General features: G+C 37.0%; 1 protein-coding gene across 11 annotated transcripts in view; it reads left to right on the forward strand.

Annotated features, from left to right (window-relative positions):
- PRMT3 (protein arginine methyltransferase 3) overlaps positions 1-19,136 on the forward strand; it is a 54,752-nt gene that overhangs the window by 126 nt on the left and 35,490 nt on the right. For 8 of the 11 annotated variants that reach the window (XR_005860034.2, XR_003075218.3, XM_015286191.4 and 5 more), the window contains exons 2-10: positions 28-151; positions 408-490; positions 1,605-1,654; positions 2,968-3,070; positions 4,306-4,459; positions 6,445-6,586; positions 9,285-9,350; positions 13,345-13,466; positions 16,894-16,993. Coding sequence is in view for 9 of the 11 variants with exons in the window: in XM_015286191.4 (XP_015141677.1) it covers positions 28-151; positions 408-490; positions 1,605-1,654; positions 2,968-3,070; positions 4,306-4,459; positions 6,445-6,586; positions 9,285-9,350; positions 13,345-13,466; positions 16,894-16,993 (944 nt within the window). In the remaining 2 variants the exon portion in view is untranslated. The remainder of the gene's footprint in view (positions 1-27; positions 152-407; positions 491-1,604; positions 1,655-2,967; positions 3,071-4,305; positions 4,460-6,444; positions 6,587-9,284; positions 9,351-13,344; positions 13,467-16,893; positions 16,994-19,136) is intronic. The other 3 variants (XM_015286189.4, XM_046941574.1, XM_015286192.4) reach the window with 2 other exon arrangements.

A 19,136-nucleotide genomic window follows, 5' to 3' on the forward strand; every position in this document is an offset into this window, starting at 1 on the left:
AAAGGTCACGCTGCTCCGTGTCCACAGGGCCCACGCGGGACGACGAGATGGCTGAACTGTCCGATGGCGAGGAGGCCTGGGAGGAGGAAGAGGAGCAACAGGAGCAGGGAACAGGCGAGGGGCTGCGTGCCCGCTGCCTTTTCTGCGACAGGTGAGCGGCCCCCAGGGCCGGATTTCTTCTCAGGGAAGGGGCAGGCGTGGGGCAGCGCTGCCTGCCTGGTGGGGCGTTCCGTCAGAGGGGGAGAGGCGATGTGTGCAGCGGGTGGGACTCCTGCCCCCTCTCGTTGTGTCCCTGGCTCTGCCGTATTATATTCTTGTGTCAGAATGCAGTGTTGTAAGCTCTGTGTAATACAGCTTCCAGGTAGTAGCACTTGGGTGCTGTGTACTTTGTAACTCTCTGCTTGCAGGTGGTTCTGCAGCCCCGAAGATGTGTTCTGCCACTGTAATGCAGAGCATCAGTTTAATGTTCGTGATGTGGTCGTAAAACACGGTAGGTTTTGACCCTATCTGCTCTTTAATACCTGTGTATCAGTGTCTGTTTAAAACAAATTGTGAAAATCAGCTTAATATTAATGGATTTCACGTTGGTGATAGGATTCAGAGCTAAAGATGGGCTTTCCAGCAAAGTGCTTAAGCGATATACTCACTTTGGTTACTTTGCTGGGATAAGAGTGCTTAGCTGTGAATAGGGTTGAGCTATTCACCTGTCTTGTGAGGGGCTATGTGACGTCTGGGCTTATCAGAGGAGAACCCTCTAACGTTGACTTTTTAAGGTTAATTTTTGCTTAAGACTCCTGTGTAGTTAGGCCAAGATGGTGACTGAAGAAAAGAACATAGAGGAGGATGCACATGAAGGTAGGGGAGGGTGCTTTGGAAGACTTAAAGTGAACCTCAAATTCATGTCCTACTGCTGGTAGAGGAAAACTAGACAACTGGGGAAAGGGAGAGAGAATTGGAGAAACACTATTTTGGGAGTGTGTATTAAGAAAGGGAGAGAGGAAGGATTGGGAACTACATGAAGTGTTTAGAAATCTGCATGTGAAAATCTATCACCTGGTCTGCTTTCAGTCTAAAACTCAAAAGAAGATATTTTGGGTTTACATGGTATCCTCTCTGCTCTTGAGGAAAATACATAATTATAGGAACTTGATCTTTTTTAGTTAGGTGGCAGTTTTACATCAGTGTGAGTGTTCTTGATTAGTAGGATCCATTTACCTGTTTGTTTTTAAGAAGAAAGCTGAAAACTGTAACAAAGGAGCACAGAAGCCTAAAATATTAGCAAGGTGGCCTGAGTAGGAGATAAATATGGCTGTTTTAATGTACAGTGCTTGCTAAATGAAGGAAATACTTGCTAGTAAAATGAGTTTGCATGTTTTCTGTTCTTGACATGTGGTAAAAGTATCTGTACCAAAGATGAGAATTTCATGGTTTGGATCTAAGAAGAACAGAGTTATAGATGGCATGTCTAAGATAGTAAGACTGTACTAGGTAATGATGTACACCCTAAGGGGAAGCTGGTCAATTGAACAAGTAATTACTAATCGTACCACTGTAAAACATGTGGATTTTCAGTAACACAAGCTGTCTCTTTTTTTTCTTTCCAGGGCTTGATTTTTATGGATATGTTAAACTAATAAACTTTGTCAGGCTGAAGGTAAGTGTACCATGTAATATTTCTGTAGCTGATGTCTGGAGAATGGGAAATCAAGACACTGTGCTTTCAATGTTAAAGTAACTGTATGGAAGCTAGGATGATATTTCTAGAAATAAGAATTCCACAGCCATTGAATGGGTTATTTAGGTGTGAGCATTTTAACTATAAAGTTGTTTTAATTTTAAATGTGTTTATTTAATGTGACTTCTATTGCTTCTATGAGATAAATTTTGTACTTGTAAAAAGCTCATGCTATGTTCTGTCATGCTGTTTTGTTATTTTGTCTTGGCCTCTGACTTAGAGGCCTGGCTCTAGTACTGGGGTCGCCTCACAGTGACTGAAGTTTCTTTGTTAGCAAGTGTGATGGTGCAGAAGGGGCTCTTGTGGTAATATGAGCCAGGCAGAACTCTGCTGCAGTGCTAGGTAACTTAAGTCTCAGCATGTACAATTAAGCTTTGCAAAAATAACAAGAAAGGCTGTTGGGAACCTATGGTTTTAAGTTAGGCTTGGCTAGCTTTTGTGTTTATGGTGGCATGAATATAGGTTCTTTGGTTGTTCCGTGGATGTTTATGTTTATAACGAAGAACATCTTGCACAATTGAGTTTTTTTTAATTAAATTTTCAAATCTTTACTTAAATCCTTGGATCATTATTTAAGGTATAACTAGCTATTCGGAGTAAATCATATAAATGAAAAAACTGGTCCAGAATCTGACCTCTTCTTTTCCTAAGGAGTATTAATTGGCCTTATGCAAGTGGGAGAGAATGTAGCATTTCTGAAATTGATCCCTAAGGTGTTGTGCAAAGTCTTTCTACATGCACAATTAGGATCTTGGCTTCACAGATTAGCCCTGTTGTAATTTGTGAGCCTGACACAGCTGAACACCTGAGTAAACTTGATTCCTGGCAGCAGTGCAATTCTAAAGATATCTTTTAATTTCTGTCAGTCTACTGTGCTTTGCTGCTTGTATTGGGTTCCACAATTCTGTAGCTACCTGGGTTTTGCCACCAGACTAGCTTCTAGATGTATTTTTATGTTGTTCTCTGGTCACAGTGGTTGTAGTGTCAGTATACTCTTTTGGATATGTGCTGTCAGAGCCAGGATGAAAGACAGAACTTAATTTCTTTACTTTCTTGCTACTTGTGCTTTAAAGCAGTATCTTTCTCAGCCCTTGCCAGAAAACTGCTTTGGTAATGCCATGTTTATTTTAATGAGTGGAAGAAAAGACCTTTGCCTTATTTTCTTGAATGGACTTGAAGAGTTAATTGTTTTCAAAGGAACTTAGCTTACATGCTCTTCTCCTTTCCTCTAGAAACCTATGCCAGCATATTTGAATTCACTCAGCAGCCCACTGCCTTGGGATGGAGAGGAATATCTGAAACCAGAGCTAGAAGATGATCTCCTGCTTCAGTTTGGTAAATAATTGTATTTCAGCATGAGTGTATTGTGTCTTGGGATAAATGTGATATTTGCAGAGTTTGCATCATACAAAGTGGCCATTGCTGTGCTGACATTAACTTGAGTATGCTTAAGAAAGTCCATGTAATAGTTTAAGTCAGGACTTCACGTCACTCTCTGATATATCTACCACCCATTGTCTGTTAGTTTCTAACAGCTGGGATTTTTGTAGCCTCGTTTGTTATCTGCATTCACTTGTGTTAAATATGTTCATTGTTGCCATGTGTAGTAATTAAGCAGATCAAAGGGGTATTCCACCTAAATTTGAGTGAGACTTCTATGAGATTTATAAACCTCCTAAACATAGGCACTTAAAACTAGGTGATTTGAATAAAAAATCCACAGTAGAAGAAAGGAGCAAGCAATTAGTTGTGCTGAAAGTATCTTCATCTTTTATATGGATTGTCCTTGGATGAAAGAAGATAAGAGTTGTGCTTTGTTGTGGTTGCTAGAAATCCTTAGGGAATTCAGTTTGACTTTTGAACTTACTTTTGCAGCCTACAATTCTCCTACTGTCTTATTTTGCACTTGATTGTGCATCTTTCTTTTACCTAAACTATAAGATATTTAAATTCTACTGTGATTTTCTCATTCTGTACAGTCTGTCAGTTTCTAAACAAGTCCTGCTGGTGGTAGCATAGATACAGTGTTCTCTAGCATGCATTTAGTTTACATTTCACTGAATATACGCCTGTTCAGTGTGTGCTCTTTAAGGAAGTTACAGACTTCAGAGGTGTGTGTTTCTTTCAACTGCCTCTGCGATTGTTAAGAGTTACGCATTATTTGAATGTCTCCAAATTGTTTTTTAAGTATCTCTTTTTACTTGAGGAACAAATAGTTGGCCTGCTATCATTAAATGAAATAAACTTAGATATATATCATTTATTTATTTATATTTGTTAGTTAAGTCTTTTGTCTGACAAGCTGGCAGTTGCTTCTTACTACATCTGGAAATGTAGTAGCATTGTTTTCTTAACCATTGACAGCTATTTAAAGAAATCTCAGCTCAGGATTTATTTGTTTTGCTAACTTTGAGTTCACTTTTAGCATCTTGCTTTTACTGAGTTTCTGCAGTTAGCTCTCTCAAATTCAGTGATGTTTCTTGTAGACTGTCTGAAGATAGAAATAGCAGTACTGGTAACATATTGTGTATAAGCAGGTTTTTGTTTTTTTCCCCTCTCTGTTTCAACAGATACTGAAGATCTGTGTGAACCCACAGACATTTTGTGTTCTAATGGTTTAAATGATACTACAGTGCTCCTTAAACAATTAAAACATGCAGAACACAGAGCAAGACTTGCAGAAGCAGCCTTAGCTAGAGCACAAGATGATCTTCATAAAATGAGGTAACTGCTTGAGCTGAAGCTTTTTTATCTGGTGTGTTTTAGGCAGGATAAAACAGTTTCTAAGACCAACAGAAATTGAAAGAAGTGGTAGATTATAACAATGGAATAAAACTCTCATCTTGTGTGGGGAATGTTGGTTGGTTTAATTTTTCTCTTCTTGATCATCAATGAAATTCTAAAAACTGCATAAACAAAGTATGCTTAGGAAAGCTAAATAAACACACAGGATAGTAATGTGTACTTTGCTTCAGACCGCTCTGTTTTTCAAACACTTTTCCAGTAGCCCTTTAAATCTGAATTAAGTGTTGAAGATGTACACAGTGGAGAAGAGGGAGGTATTATCAACTGAAACATAAGACTTGAAACATCTTGAGAGCTATTTTTGTTCCTGTTCAGTTTTTTTCCCCCCAGTTTTTTTTAAAGTGGAATCCGGTTCCTTCAATAGCTGTATATGATGCTTGTAAATCTTGAGGTCTTCAGAATGCAGGTGCACATGCATAAAAACAGGAATTTAAGTTTCTTTAGAGATCACACAAGATTAAATGCTATATGGAAACATCATTTCAAGATAACAACCGCTGTGATCAGGCACTGAAAAACTGAATTGACTGAACTTAATTCATACACTTTTTCAAATCTCGGCAACTATGACAAAATAGGCAGTTTTGTTCTAAGAATTTCAGATCTTCACTTGCAATTTCTTTTCAGCTCTCTAAGCTTCATTCAGCCTTACATATTTTAGGTTTGTTCATCAAGCTATCCCTTAGTATAAGTGGGACCCTTTAACTGCTCTTTTTCAGTGCAGGTTTTTCCAATTCAGAAGTGATCAACAGGCAGGAAAAATAGCCAGATGTAGATATGATGAAGCAGCCTGCTTTGAAATTATAGACAGATTAACCAGCTGCATTGTAGTAGCCTACGTGCTGTAAGTGGTAGCAATGCTGGTTTGTACTATTATTTACAACTGTGTACAGATGTTGTCTACCTGAAAGGAAACATAGTGCTTCCCTTAGTGCAACTAAAGTAGCTCAGAAGTCAAATGTGAAGTGGAAATAAGTGTAAGGGACCTTAAGCTACAGCAACCTGTTTTTTCTCTTGTCTTTAGTCATTGAAATTCATTTATGCCAGTATTTAGAAGGCTAGTTCACTGACCTGAACTTCTGGAATAAAAAAACTAGGTGAAGCTTTACCTCGTGCTTTACCTGTCTGCAGAGACTTCCTGGGAGACTGTGCAACTGTAATTTGTCTCGGTTGCAACATGCTTGTATTATGCAGATTTTTTCTCTCTAAAATTGGAAAAAAATGTTAGGTGTTTTAATGACTATCTGTTTAGGATCAGTCATGCAACTCCCTAGAAATTGTTGAGAATATGAGGATATGGGCGTGCCTGCTAAATGAATATGAAGGTAATATCTGTGGAAATGTTTCTCTAGGCTTGCCAGGCTTTGCAGTCATTTACAATGAAGTTGGTTCCACCTTAATACTTCAGTTTTAAAGTTCTTTCTTCAGCTGTCTACGAGTTGTTCAGTGATGTACGCTGTATAGCTCTGAGGTGCTGTTCGCTTACTGAATCCTTATCTACATGACACAACATGACCTACGTTTTTGCCGTTAGACGTTTACCACTGTGGTAGTAGGTTTTGTACTAGACTAGCAAGTGCAGAACAGATAATTCCTACATAAAAATAGAAATGAAATATGAATTGTGGCTGGCATATAAATACAGTGAGTGTTTCAGTGCTGATATTTACTGCTTAAAGTGGGAGGGAAATGCTGAAGGGTAATGCACGAAGTGGTGGATCGTCATGCAGCAGCCTCCAGACGCCAGCAGAGGGAGATTGTGCACATTTAAAGCCTAGGCCAGACCCATTGTTGTAGAAGCCCCTGGGCAGTCTGGATTCCTTATCTCTTTCAAGCCCCTGCCCCCACCTCTCGGTCGTGGTCTCATAAGCACGTCTCAAGAGTATATTTCAAATTGATTACAGACAATTTGCACAGGATTTCGTGATGAACGCAGATGTCGGAAGCAGCTCATCATCCAACACCATTGCAGACCTTCATGAGGATGAGGATGGTGTTTACTTCAGCTCCTACGGGCATTATGGGATACATGAAGAGATGCTAAAGGTTAGAAAATGATCTCGACTGCATCTTAGTAGGACTAAAGAGGAAAGATGGAATGAAGTGGGCTGTGTGCCTGTAAATATACTGCAGAGCAGCTGCATTTTTAACCCTTTCTTTGCAAAATATTTTTTTTTCCCTCGGAGATTGAGTATTTTCAGTTTTATTCCCTTTGTGTAAATTCTGTTTACTGTACAGGAAGCACGAGGTGTATAAAATCATTCACTACAGATACATGTTTTGAAATGCTGCAGTTTCCATACCAGCTCTACCTTCTCAGAAGCAGCTTGTCATGTAGGATTAAATGAGAAATGAAATAACGTGATATAGACAATTTTTCTAAATTTATATTTTCCAAACAGTTGGAATTTGTAAGGCAAAGTCCAATATGAAATATTGGAGTTTTCTGTTGCATTAAGTAAACTGAAATTGTAGGTATTTGTGCACCATCTAATGTATTGACAATACAGCACTGAACTGCTGGAAAAATTAGGTGCACCTCTTATGTAATAAAAATGATAGAAGATAGTCTGAATTGTTCAAAGGGAAATCTGTAATGCCCTTTCAACTTCAAAAGAGAAAATGTTATAATTGACATGCAAATCAGCATCCCTTAATGCTTCCTTTCACAGAAAAAGTCATAGTTACAAGTGTTGTAAGCAGACTTATTGTTTTATGGCAGAAATAAATAAAATTCTTTTGTACCTGTATGGATAAAATATGAACTTGTAAAGTTACTTGGTCCTTACAGGTAGTATATGTATCCTTCTGAGTTGTAAATCAGTTAGTGGCCCCACTGTAGAAACACCATGAATTTGTATTAAGAATTGTGTAAGTATGAGGTAGATTATAAGGGGGAGGGAGTGTTGTGGAGGTACAAAACACTTCTGCAGAGGTAGAGGAATGTTCTCCACAGCATGTAAGCTAGGGAAATACGTTCAAAATCTTGAGGATAAATGATAGAAGTTGGGTTTGGCAGTCAGTTGTGTTAAAAATTAAAAGAAGTGTTTGAGATGTCACAGGGAATGGATGAAGAAGCCTTTGTTTGCTACTAAAGTTCTTAGTAATTCTGCATCTCTGCAAAAGACTGATTTAAAAAATCATATTGTGTTGATTTCAGGGAATGTTTGTCAGGATGCCTTTGAGAATTCTGACTTCTTTTCTAAACAGGAAAGCATCAATTTTTACCATGTATAAATGGAATGTTTTGCTGTGTGCCTGATGTTTACTTTGATTTTTGTGCATCAACCTTATTTAAATCGGCAAGTAACTTGCTACATTTAAAGTTTGAGGAGAGGAGGCTGTCTGCATTTTGTCTGGCAACATTCTGTTTTGAAACCTTTTTTCTTTATGCCTAGTAGTGACAGCATGAAGTTTTTCTTTTACTGCAAACCTTTCAAATATGGGAAAGATAACTGGTGCTTCACAGCAGTGAAATGCCTAGTCGTTTCCCTGATCCTTTTTTTTTTTCTTGAGAATGTTTTGAATATTGTCTTAGTGAAATTTCTTACCTTTTTATTTAAAAACAAAACAAAGAAAAAGCGTGACATGACAATGGTGAATTAAAGTAATTCATAAGTAGGGAGACCTGAAAGTGAATGACTGTGGCTTACTCAAGCAGTAGTGCATGTAGGAGAGAAAGGAGCTAGCGTTGTATTGATTAAGCTGGGGCAATGCTGAGGCAATGTGAGTGGGCAGGATGTAAAGCTGAAAGCTTTCCAGCTGACTGCATTATTGATTGATGTTGAACCTTTTTTTTTTTTTTTTCCACCCAATTTTGGTTGTTTCAGCAAATACTGTGATAGAAGTGAACTACTAAAAATAGTTGCTCTTGATATGTTATAGTAATCGAATATAACATTAAAAGATTCTCTTTTTTATTCATAGTTGTTGTCTACTTTAAAGTACAATTTTCTATACTGTTTGGGCTGTATGTGAGATGATGCTTTTTAATCTTTACCTGTGTTTTAGGGTTTTCAAGAGTGAGAATAGCTTTGTTTGTCTAAATAATTTTTATGAATGTACCCTTTGTTCTCACCCTGATCTTTTTTTCCTAATAAAATTTTCTTCCTCACTAGAGAAAATTAATTTATATATTTTTTTCTAAAGATTATCTGCCATAGTAGAAGAAAGCAGTTGATTATTTTTCTGCTTTACTATTATATGTAGACCGTATTTCCTAGATAAAGATAACTTTTGTAAGGTTTTCTTTTGCGTTGCTCTAACGTTTGACTTACAGCAATTCCAAAACTGACTCCTAGCTGTAAATTTGTGTACTGGCTGATGCATATTAAATGGATTAATATATCACCATGCTGGCGGATTGAGCTATGCCACTAGCTTTCATATGCTAAGGTACTATAAATGCTTAGATGCTTATTGGGAACTTTAAAGCATCTAAAAAATCAAACACAGAAGGTCAGTATGGTGTAAGTTGGCTTTTTTTTGTTTTGCTGGTTGTTTTTTGTTTGTTATTTTTTTTCCTCCGCTTCTAGAGGTTCAGATGACTTGATTTGCATAGGCAATAAATTTTAAAGGATTGTAGTACAGAACATCATTGTTGTAGAATCCTTATAAGTGTAGTAGCCACAAAACATCTGTAGGTCAGGTTAAAAGCCAGTTGCTCAGCATGTTTGAATGGTATCTTCTATACAAATAAGCCGTGTAAACATTGTGAGGTTTTTTTTTTTGCTTTAAATCATAGGATAAAGTGCGTACAGAAAGCTATCGTGACTTCATATATCAAAATCCACATATCTTCAAGGACAAGGTATGTAAAACAGTTCAAAAAATTCAGTAATTTCTGTTTTTTGGTTTTTGTTCCTTGAAGTGGTAGAAATGGTACAGACCAGCTACTTTGTGGCTTTGGAAATGGATTATTGCACTGACAAGATTTGATTTAATAGACTCAGCTTTTATTAGGTGATAGAATGTTATTCAGCTGCTGGAGGGTGGATAGTGCTGATAACAGAAGCGTTGATTGCTGTTGTCATTGTTGTGTGTACCGTGTCAGGATGTTCATTAATTATGTTGGCGGGGTTAGGTTGAGCCTTTCTTGTCTAGTATATTAAGCAGAATCCATCTTAGAGGGGCTCAACCAGAATTTAAGTGAATTTCAATTTGTGTCTGATTTCAGTAAAGACATCCTGGGAACATTGAGTAATTAGAACTGGGGAAGAATTCATACGCAACTGACTTGTTGAATTGTTGTTTAATGTATCCAGACTAAGTTATTACTAAGGGACTTGGAATCAGCAGCTGATATTTCACTTGCAGTGAGGAAAAAAGAGGCCTGTCTTTATGATCCTACTTTGGTTATGACCCCAGTGCAGTTGTAACCTGCTTGTTTTCTGTATTTTGCTTGGCTGTTTCTGATGAATTTGATGTCTTCTGAGTTACAGGCTTCTGTTCTGGAGTAGCTTTCATCCACTTACTACTTACCATTTTTCATCTGGCAAGTTTATGGAAGTCATGTGACTTACAATTTTTATTTGAATTTTGATTGCTATTTTGTTAATCAGCAAAGCTTGAGAATATCTGTGGAGGAAATGAAGGTGTGCCCGTCTGATAGTTGCTCTTTATATTTCTTACATCAGATTTCTTTTAGCAACTGCAGTGGGGAAAAATTTTAATTTTTGCTTTAGCTCATGTCATAAGCCTGTTTCTACTAAACATGTCTAAGCTTCTCATTACAACGACAGCAGGCAAAAGTGTCTATAAAACATGATATTGCTGGTTTGTTGAAAGTTGTGAACGATCAGATAGCTTGATGGCTCATCCAGCAGGGCAGAAAGATTCAGTAAAGAAACAGAACTTTCTCGTGTGTAGTTAAGTTTCATATATGAACCTTGAATTGATAACCAGATTTTCACAGAGGACAGTTGGTCTCTGAGTTCCCAGTTAGCTTGTATCCCAGTGACCAGTGCCCCACTCTGTAACTAAGTGCTGATGTAGTTGTCACTTGGTATAATGTTATGGAAATTGTTGGTTTTTTTACAAAAAAAAAAAAAAAAAAAAAAATCTGTTGCAGATTTCTGCTTAAGGAAGTGTTCACATGCTTTGTTTAATTTATGTGTCGTATGATGCTCTCAAGGTCATATTAAAGTGTGAAACTTCCAACTTGAGTAAATAGGCTGATTTCTCTTAAAAGTTTGTTTACAGTTACTAAAAAAGTGAATAAAAGGAATTGTCCAATACTATGTTTCCAAGACTCTTGTAGTATCTGTAGAAATCATATATGGCATTTCCCTTTAGAAAATATATGGTGATGTTTTTGTTGTTTCTGAAAGGAAAGCTTTGAGAGTAGTTTATTAATAGAGCTTGTCTAAACTTCTTGTTATTGATCTGAACTGTCCTTAAGAGGTGCAATTGTGTGAATTGGATGAAAACAGAGTCTCAGTATGTCATCAATGCTGTATTGAGGAGAAAAATTGAGTTTTTAAACATCCCTTCTACTAAGAATTCTTAGATGGAATTAATTTAAAGGACCAAATTAGCTAAAATCCTGTTTTTCTGAATTTGAAGTAGTTTTTTTTTTTTAAAGAAAACAAGAATATCAGTTTTGATTCAGCTGCAGAGAAGAAAGTGATACTGCAGTGTTATGGTATTGTCAAATCACCAGTCCAGCTGTTCCAGATCCCTGGTGAGAGGCCATATGTGATCACTGCAAGAATGTGTTGGCTGCAAACCTGTGTCCTTAGGCTAATTGATGATCATTCTGCTTGTCCTTCCCTTCCTCAGATGTTCCAGCTTGTACATATTTGCTCCCTTGTCTTTTTCTCCATCCCCATCCCCTGCTTAAGTCTAGATGAGTTCCATCTGGGTTTTTAAGTGACTGGGGCAGCTGTCCAAATGTTGTCCATTTTGATTTTTTTTCCTATCTGTGGTGATTGCTCTCTTTCATGCAACTGCATGTCAAGTGCATTCTTTTGCAGAGGTTTATTTTTGGCTCTGACTTCCAGCTATCATAGCTCAGCAGTTCTGTTAACTACCATGGTCAAGTGCTAGAACAGATGATTCTGGGGGCGTGAGATTTCAACAGCTGCAAGAACATTCTATTCGCTGTCTATTCCTGTCTCCAGAAGATTTCAGCCTAGGCGCTTCTGTAGCCTTTGCTACTCATGCGTAACTTGTAACTTATCGCAGGCAGGTCACAGCTTAGACTCCTTTTGGAAGAAAGCCGCAGAGTTCAAGTAGAACAACTGTATCTGCAACTTTTGTTGCCAGCCCCCTTAGGGTGTGCTGTGATGCTAGTGTTTTCTAGGCTGATTCCAGATAGTAACTTTGTTCGTGAAGGCAGGTGGCATTCAGGTCATTGGTTGCTGCTTCCCAGTACACCATAACAGAGGCCAATTTACGCTTTGTTGCAAAGTATAAAAAGGGTATTTTAATTCCTGCTAGCTTCAGTATTGTTGCTCTGTATCCATCCTCAAAATGCAGAAGTTGTATTATATGCAGTGCAAACATACCTATTATATGGAACGTTCATGAGTTTAAATTCTGAAAATTTGTAGCATGAAATTTAAAAGGGTATATGTAAGTTTTTTGTTGTGCCAAAGCCAAGCAGTCTTAATCGTTCATACGTGAGAGTGCAGTATTGCCTTGAAATATTTTGTGAAAAGGATTTGTAATTCTCAAGTGTGAGGTTGATTATTAAGTGATGTGATATCTCCTTAATGAATTAATGCTATGTCTTAAAGAATTAATGTCATGAAAGCTGTGAAAACCATTCTACAACAGTGGAATCTGTGCTAAGGAAAGCTAGTGAAATAAGTTGATACTTGTTTCTAATGAGTGATTGTTTTGATTACTGTTACTAGTTGTTCCAGTAGGTAAGGCACACTGGTGTTACAAATGACTAGGCATTTTCTTTCTTTTTGTTTTCTCCTTTTGAAGCATATGTACCTCTTAAGTATCATATTGAGGTTTTCGTAGTTGAAGGGAAGAATGAAACACAGAAGCATGGAATTATGATTTAAAGTCAGAAATCTTAACATATAGGACAGGAACCGTTGTGTGAATTTACTTTGGATCAAGAAGGATATAGCCAATGAAGAAGATAAATATTGATACAGTAAGAGTGTTGAGAAAATGCATTCTCAGTGTTGAGCAGTCTGTGGTTGAGACATTTTTTCTTACGCAAATAGATACAAGTTTTCAATGACTTCAGATGTTCTTTATGCAGAGCAATGTAGATTTTTTAGAATTAAAATGTAAATGCTTTTTACACTTGTTGAAATTACTTAACAGATCTACCTACTTAAGGAAAATATAAAATCTTTTGGCTTTGTGTATGTTTATGTATACATTATCTTCTTGTGCTATAGTTGGAATTAAACTACTGGAAGGAATTAAAATTTTTCAGTAGACTTAAGGAGAAACTGCAAAGTTTGAAAGTGATAAATTCAGCTGCTAGAATGATTCACTAATATTACAATTCTTCAGACTCTAATTCCTTCTTTCTCCTCTTTATGTAACTTTTAGTTGTTTCCTAAGTAATTTCTTGGAATGATTTTTCTTGCGCAAATTATCTCATCAGCGGCGGGAACTGATCTGCCTTATTGCCCATCTGAAAAGGCATAAGATCCTGTAGAAGAAATTAGAGTTGTGATTTGACTTAGATATCTGAATGTAATAGCAAGATCTGATGCTACTTTTTTTTTTTCTTCTATTAGAATGTGTTATCTCTGACATAGAAGGACGTGTAGAAAAATCAGAGTAAAAGAAATAAATGAAAGCAAAAATATGTTGCTTACTCATTTCAGGTTGTTTTGGATGTTGGCTGTGGAACTGGAATACTCTCCATGTTTGCTGCCAAAGCAGGTGCAAAGAAAGTGATTGGAGTAGACCAGTCTGAAATCATTTATCAAGCCATGGACATCATTAGGTAGGAGAACTCTGGGAAAACTTGTATGGTAAATATTACTGTAAAAAGTTATTACAATATTTTTCCTAATTAATGATCACAGCACCTGGTATGTCTTTTTTACTGAAGTCCTTCTCTGAAGATTAAAACAGGTTTTAGTTTCTGTAAGCTAATTTTCTAGATTACAGAAAATTGAAAGCCTTGCTTTACTGTATGGATTTAAGTACAAATATATATATTTAGATCTTCCTGTTGGAACTGTGATGGATTAAAAAAAAAAAACAAAGCTTGTTATAGAATCATAGACTCACCAGGGTTGGAAAACACCTCCAACGTGATCCAGTCCAACCATACACCTACCACCAGTATTTCCTCACTAAACCATGTCCTAACTGAAGTATTTTAAAGTATTTTCCACTAAACCATTATACTACATATAATGGTTCTTGAGCACCTCTAGGAACAGTAACTCTGCCACCTCCCTGTGCAACCATTTATGTATTAGCAATTTTTATCAGTTTTAACACCATCAACAGAGATGTGGAATATGCCAAATTTTATGATTAAATGGTATTAACCTTTCTCTAGTAAGATTTTCTATGTTAGTATTTTTAAGGGACTCTCGCTTTGTGAAGAGTAATAGAAGTCTACTACCTCATTTTATTTCCTTGGAAACATACTGTGCTCTGTTTTTTGCACTAGTTGGTGATTACCATTGTACTCTATTTTCTATAGTTTTGGGGGAAAAAAAAATCCATTTTAACAGCATCATACCAGCATGCTATTTGTGGGGTTGCCGAGAAAAGATATTTCAGTGAAAACTACAAATATGATGTGTACCATGTAAACTGTCACAGAATTATATAGAGTGGGAGGGACCCCTGGAGGACATCTGGTCTAGCCACCATTCAGTTAAGGTTCTACTGCAGCAGAACTGGCTACTGGCTCAGACGTTGTTTGGTCAATTTCTGAACTTTGCCACTTCTGTCTGAACTTCTCTGGCAAATGTCTTATTTGACTATCCTCAGTTTTATTTTTGAAATATCGCATTGAAATTTCTATGGGTGCAGCTTTTGTCCACTGCCTCTCATCCAATCCATGTGATGTTAGAGGTTTGCTTTGTCTTCTCTTCAACCCCACATTAGGCAGGGGCAGTTATCAGGTACCCACCTTTTATCCTTTCCTTTTTAAAGCTAAGGAAACCCACTTTGCATCCTCTCCCTGACTGTCATGTACTCCACCCCGGTTATCCTGATGGACCATTAAAAAACTTGATCCCATATGTCACTGTCTTGTACTGCAGGTCTCCCATCTGAATGCTGTACTCCAGATGTATTTTTAAATGTTTGAATAGTAGGAAATGATTGTTCATTGAGCTGCTGCTACCATCTTGTGTATATGATACAGCTGGTTATTATTTCTACAAGGGCATGCTGGTTGCCTATGTTCAACTAGTTCACCAGCACCCCTTGTTAGAACAGGGTGGAAAAAAGGAAGTAGAGTTGATTTCTAACCCTGAAGAACCAATCTGTCTTGCTTTGTGGGATTATTCCAGCAGAGGTGGTCTTCGCCTGTGCAAAGCTGAGGTTCCTATCAGCTCACTTCTACAGTTCATACTCTCTTAATTTATCATACACTTTCCTCAGTTGAAGTTTATCCAGAAATTTTATAAGGGTACATTCTGTGCCATCGTCTAGGTTGCTCGATTGGTATCAGATCTGACACTGAATCCTGAAGGTTACCTCTGATACCTGGCTGTCACTTAGACTTTGTATTACTTATCTCAACTCTTTTGAATCTTATGCTCTAGATGGCTTTCTTCTCATGTAATAGTTTATTTATCCATTCTATGTTTCACTAATTTACCCTTATGGGATAATATGGGAGGCTGTGAGTTTGTGTAAAAATGAAACAATGATGCCTGAGCGCTTAAGGATTTTCGTGCTTGAAGCATGGGAAATGTAGGGTAAAATACGTACCTTTGACTGAGGTTTATAATGTTTTTATTTATTTGAAGCATCTGTGAAAAAGCAAAAGTAGCTGCTGAGGAATTTGGGAATCTCAGTTTATGGGATTTTAATGATACTGTAATGTTGTTCTTGAGGTGTAGTGCTGGGGACACAACATATCACACTTGGATGCCGGAACCTTTTTCTGTTAAATAAATACCTGCTTAAGAAAAGTGCTAAATTAAGTATTAGTTGCAACATGGAGTGCATAAATAGCATCCAAGTTGTTTTTCTTACAATCTGTAAACTCCTTTACATGTTACAATTTAAATTAAATATGTAATTAAAAAATACTGAGGATAAATACTAGTTTATTACGTCCTTGTGCAATGTCATTAACGATGTTAACTTTACATCCTTTTTGCTCTTAGAATATTGATACAAGTGATAGCTGTTTAACATTTTATTTTTCCCTTTGAACTTCTGTTTTGACTCCTGTTTACAAAACTAAGTATGATATTAATGGTGAACTGCTACTCTTCTAAGGGAAGGCTGTCACATGTGGAGAATTTAACTGATGTTTCCTACAGCCCATGTGTTCAAGTGGCCCTTTGACCCTTTCCCTCCTTTTTTTCTGATTTTTCGCCTATTGTCTTCTAGATGGCGTTTTTAATGTGATTACTGATTTGCCCTGAGAGTCAGACAGTATGAGAGAGTAAGATGTCAGGCTGTGGGGGAAAGGGGCAGACAGAGATGGGAGCTGCAGTGGATAGATAAATTTCTTTGGAATACTTTTTTGCTCTTTATAGCAATAGCTATAGGTATCTGGCAATTTAATTGTCATGAAGTTTTTGTTTCAAAAATACCTTCCTCCTTATACAGAATGTTTGCGTCATTACTTGCATGTGAGGTGATACTAGTTACTCTAGTTATTAAACATTGTAGATAATTTTGGCAAAAATCACAGTGAGGACAGTGCCTTCATCATGGTGTAACTGTAATGATCTAAATGGGAATGTTCTCAGTGACTTTGCAGCTGGCTTCCTCAAATAAAAAAAAAAAAAGAAAAACGCAGTTGTGCAGAAGAGCTTTGCACAAAGTAAATTTTGATTTCTGTCCTAGTATGATGAGTAGGCTCTAATCACTCCAGACTTACACTACAAGTGTCAAAGAAAGAACTAGAAACAAGCAACTCTAAATAAAAGGGAGTATAATTGTAAATTGACATCTTCTTCTGGGTTCTGAATTCTGCACATTTGCATGCACAAAATGTTGGAGGTACACAGTTCTACCGTCTGCCACCTTTGCCTGACACTTAACATCCTGAATTGTTTGGAAACCTAGTAACATTCTGTCTGAAGTACAACTAACGAACAGTATTGCATCTTAGTCCTTTCTGGGGGGAGGAGGGAAGAAATCTGAAGTAGAGACATCAGTATATCTCTCTTGACAACATCTAATGGAAATATAAACTAACGGGCTTATGTTATGTCTTGCAGATTAAATAAACTTGAAAATACCATTACATTAATCAAAGGAAGAATTGAAGAAGTAGATCTGCCTTTGGAGAAAGTGGATGTAATTATATCTGAGTGGATGGTAAGGCATATGAATGTTCTTTTCAAAGCATTGTTGTTCTTAGGAAAAAAAAATAATTATATTAAAAATAATAATTTCATAATAATTGCCACTGTTTGGACTCAAATTTAAGATAGGTGAATTTTTCATTAAGATCAGCAATGAAAGCTTATATTCCTTTTTGTTGTTATTGACAAATTATGGCTGTTCTATGTGCAGAGGGGCCTTTGGCATGTTCACTATGCATACATAATTTCCAGATAAAGGTGGAAATAAATTGTTCTTCAGTATTTTTGTGTGCTGACAAACTGTAAATATTTTTTTGTTCCACTGCTGTAAAGAATGTTATGTAAAGCATGAGCTGAATTTAATGTGGGTGTCACTTGTTTCAATGAAGATTTAAGTAGTATGTACTTGAGTAGTACTTAATGAAGATTAAGTAGTAGTGGATTAAAAAAGTGTTATGATTGGTGATTTCTGACAATGTAGTGACTTCACTAGAAACAATAATAGCTCTTTCAAGGAAACTTCTGATCAGCTTCCTATTATGTGTGCCAGAATCATGTTCTCCAAAGCCCTTTTTTTTTTTTTTTTTAATTCTGGAGCCCAAGCTTTCATTTTTTGAAAATGATTTGGGCAATTCAGAACCTAAGGCATGTTGTAAATGGGTTCCTCTAAGGTGAAATAGAGGACTATGTAAAGCACTTCATGTAAGAAATCAAGTAATTAATGTTCTGTTTCCCATTTTGGTGCTAATTTCCCTTTTAATGTTACAATTATATAAACGTGCACTTGACTTAATGAGGTATTCTAAACATATAGGGATGTTAGTATTTTTATAGGTTGCTGCAATACAGAGATAAAGAGGACAATGCTGTGAGAGTAAGATTGATAGCTGGATATGGAGCACAGTTAGTTCCAGCCCTGTCTAGAAGGGAGTGTTGTGTTGCCTAAATGCAAATGAAGATTCCTCTTTGTCTGGCTTTCTCATGTTCCCTGTTTTCACAACTGTGTGAATTGGCTTTTTCTTTTCGTCCTCTGATTCTGAGCAGTGTGAAATATTTTGTGTTATATGAGAGTAGAAGTGCTTGAAAATTGACTGAGCACTTGCTTGAAGATCTTGTACGTGCTAAGTGTGAAAGCAAAAAGGATCTCAGTATATTATGTTTTCAGTTCTCTATTTGGAGCATCTATATGAACTAGCAGGAAAATTTCAATGGGAATAGTTTCTCTGTAACAAAAAATGTGGGAAGTTGCTGCTGCTTTTGGCAAGTAAGCTGCTTGTACGCTAGCAATTAATAAACCCTTTTATAGAGCCATTGCTTGGTTTTGCTTGGCAGAGAATGGTACTGAAGGCCAGTAAGCTTTTTAGAGCTATGCATCAGGAAGTTATAAACAGATGTGCAGCAACAGAATGGAGGCTGGAGAGAGAAGGTGATGCATCCAGCAGGAATATTTCTAGAACGCACTTTCTGAGAAAACTAGCACATGTGTGTTACCAAAGGTACAGCATTGCTTTACAAGCACCTTCATTGTAGTGGTTTCTGGTGATTATTCTACTTGTGTAAGTGACCTTTCACAGGTTGCTATTCCTACCTTTTCCATCTACCTTTACGTTTATTCCCTTAAAATATGCAGAAATAGTAGAAGCATCTTCACTGTTACATAGTGAGTAGGTTGGGTGTCTGTATATCAGTTCTAGACAAATCCGAACTGTATTTCAAATCTATACTTATCATCTGAAGTAATGTTTTTCAGTTGAAAATTTACTCAGATCCAGTTTTGTTTTGTTCAAGGCTTAGAGACTGAATGATGAACAACTGTCTCTTTGGCTTTTTTTTCTTTCCAGCCTGTGAAAGAAATTAGCAGACAGGGAACAGCGATCTTACTTCTGGTGCGACAACTAAATGACTTGTGACATCTGAAGTACCTGCGTTAGATTTAAAATCAGGCAATGAGGGCATCTGTGTAATTATGTTCTACTAAAACCAGTATGCAAACTGTTTTAAAAAACAGTGGGAGGTGTTTTAAGGTATGACCTCTTCTGCTGCTGTCTGAAAGAAAGTCTGCTGAAGTATTCCAAGAGGCCCTCAAACTAGTTACCTGGATAAATCTGTCTATTTAGATATTTGCATTCTGAAGACCACTGTGGATTCTTTGTAGC

This window comes from Gallus gallus, chromosome 5 (genome assembly GCF_016699485.2).
Source record: "Gallus gallus isolate bGalGal1 chromosome 5, bGalGal1.mat.broiler.GRCg7b, whole genome shotgun sequence".
Taxonomy (NCBI): Eukaryota; Metazoa; Chordata; class Aves; order Galliformes; family Phasianidae; genus Gallus; species Gallus gallus.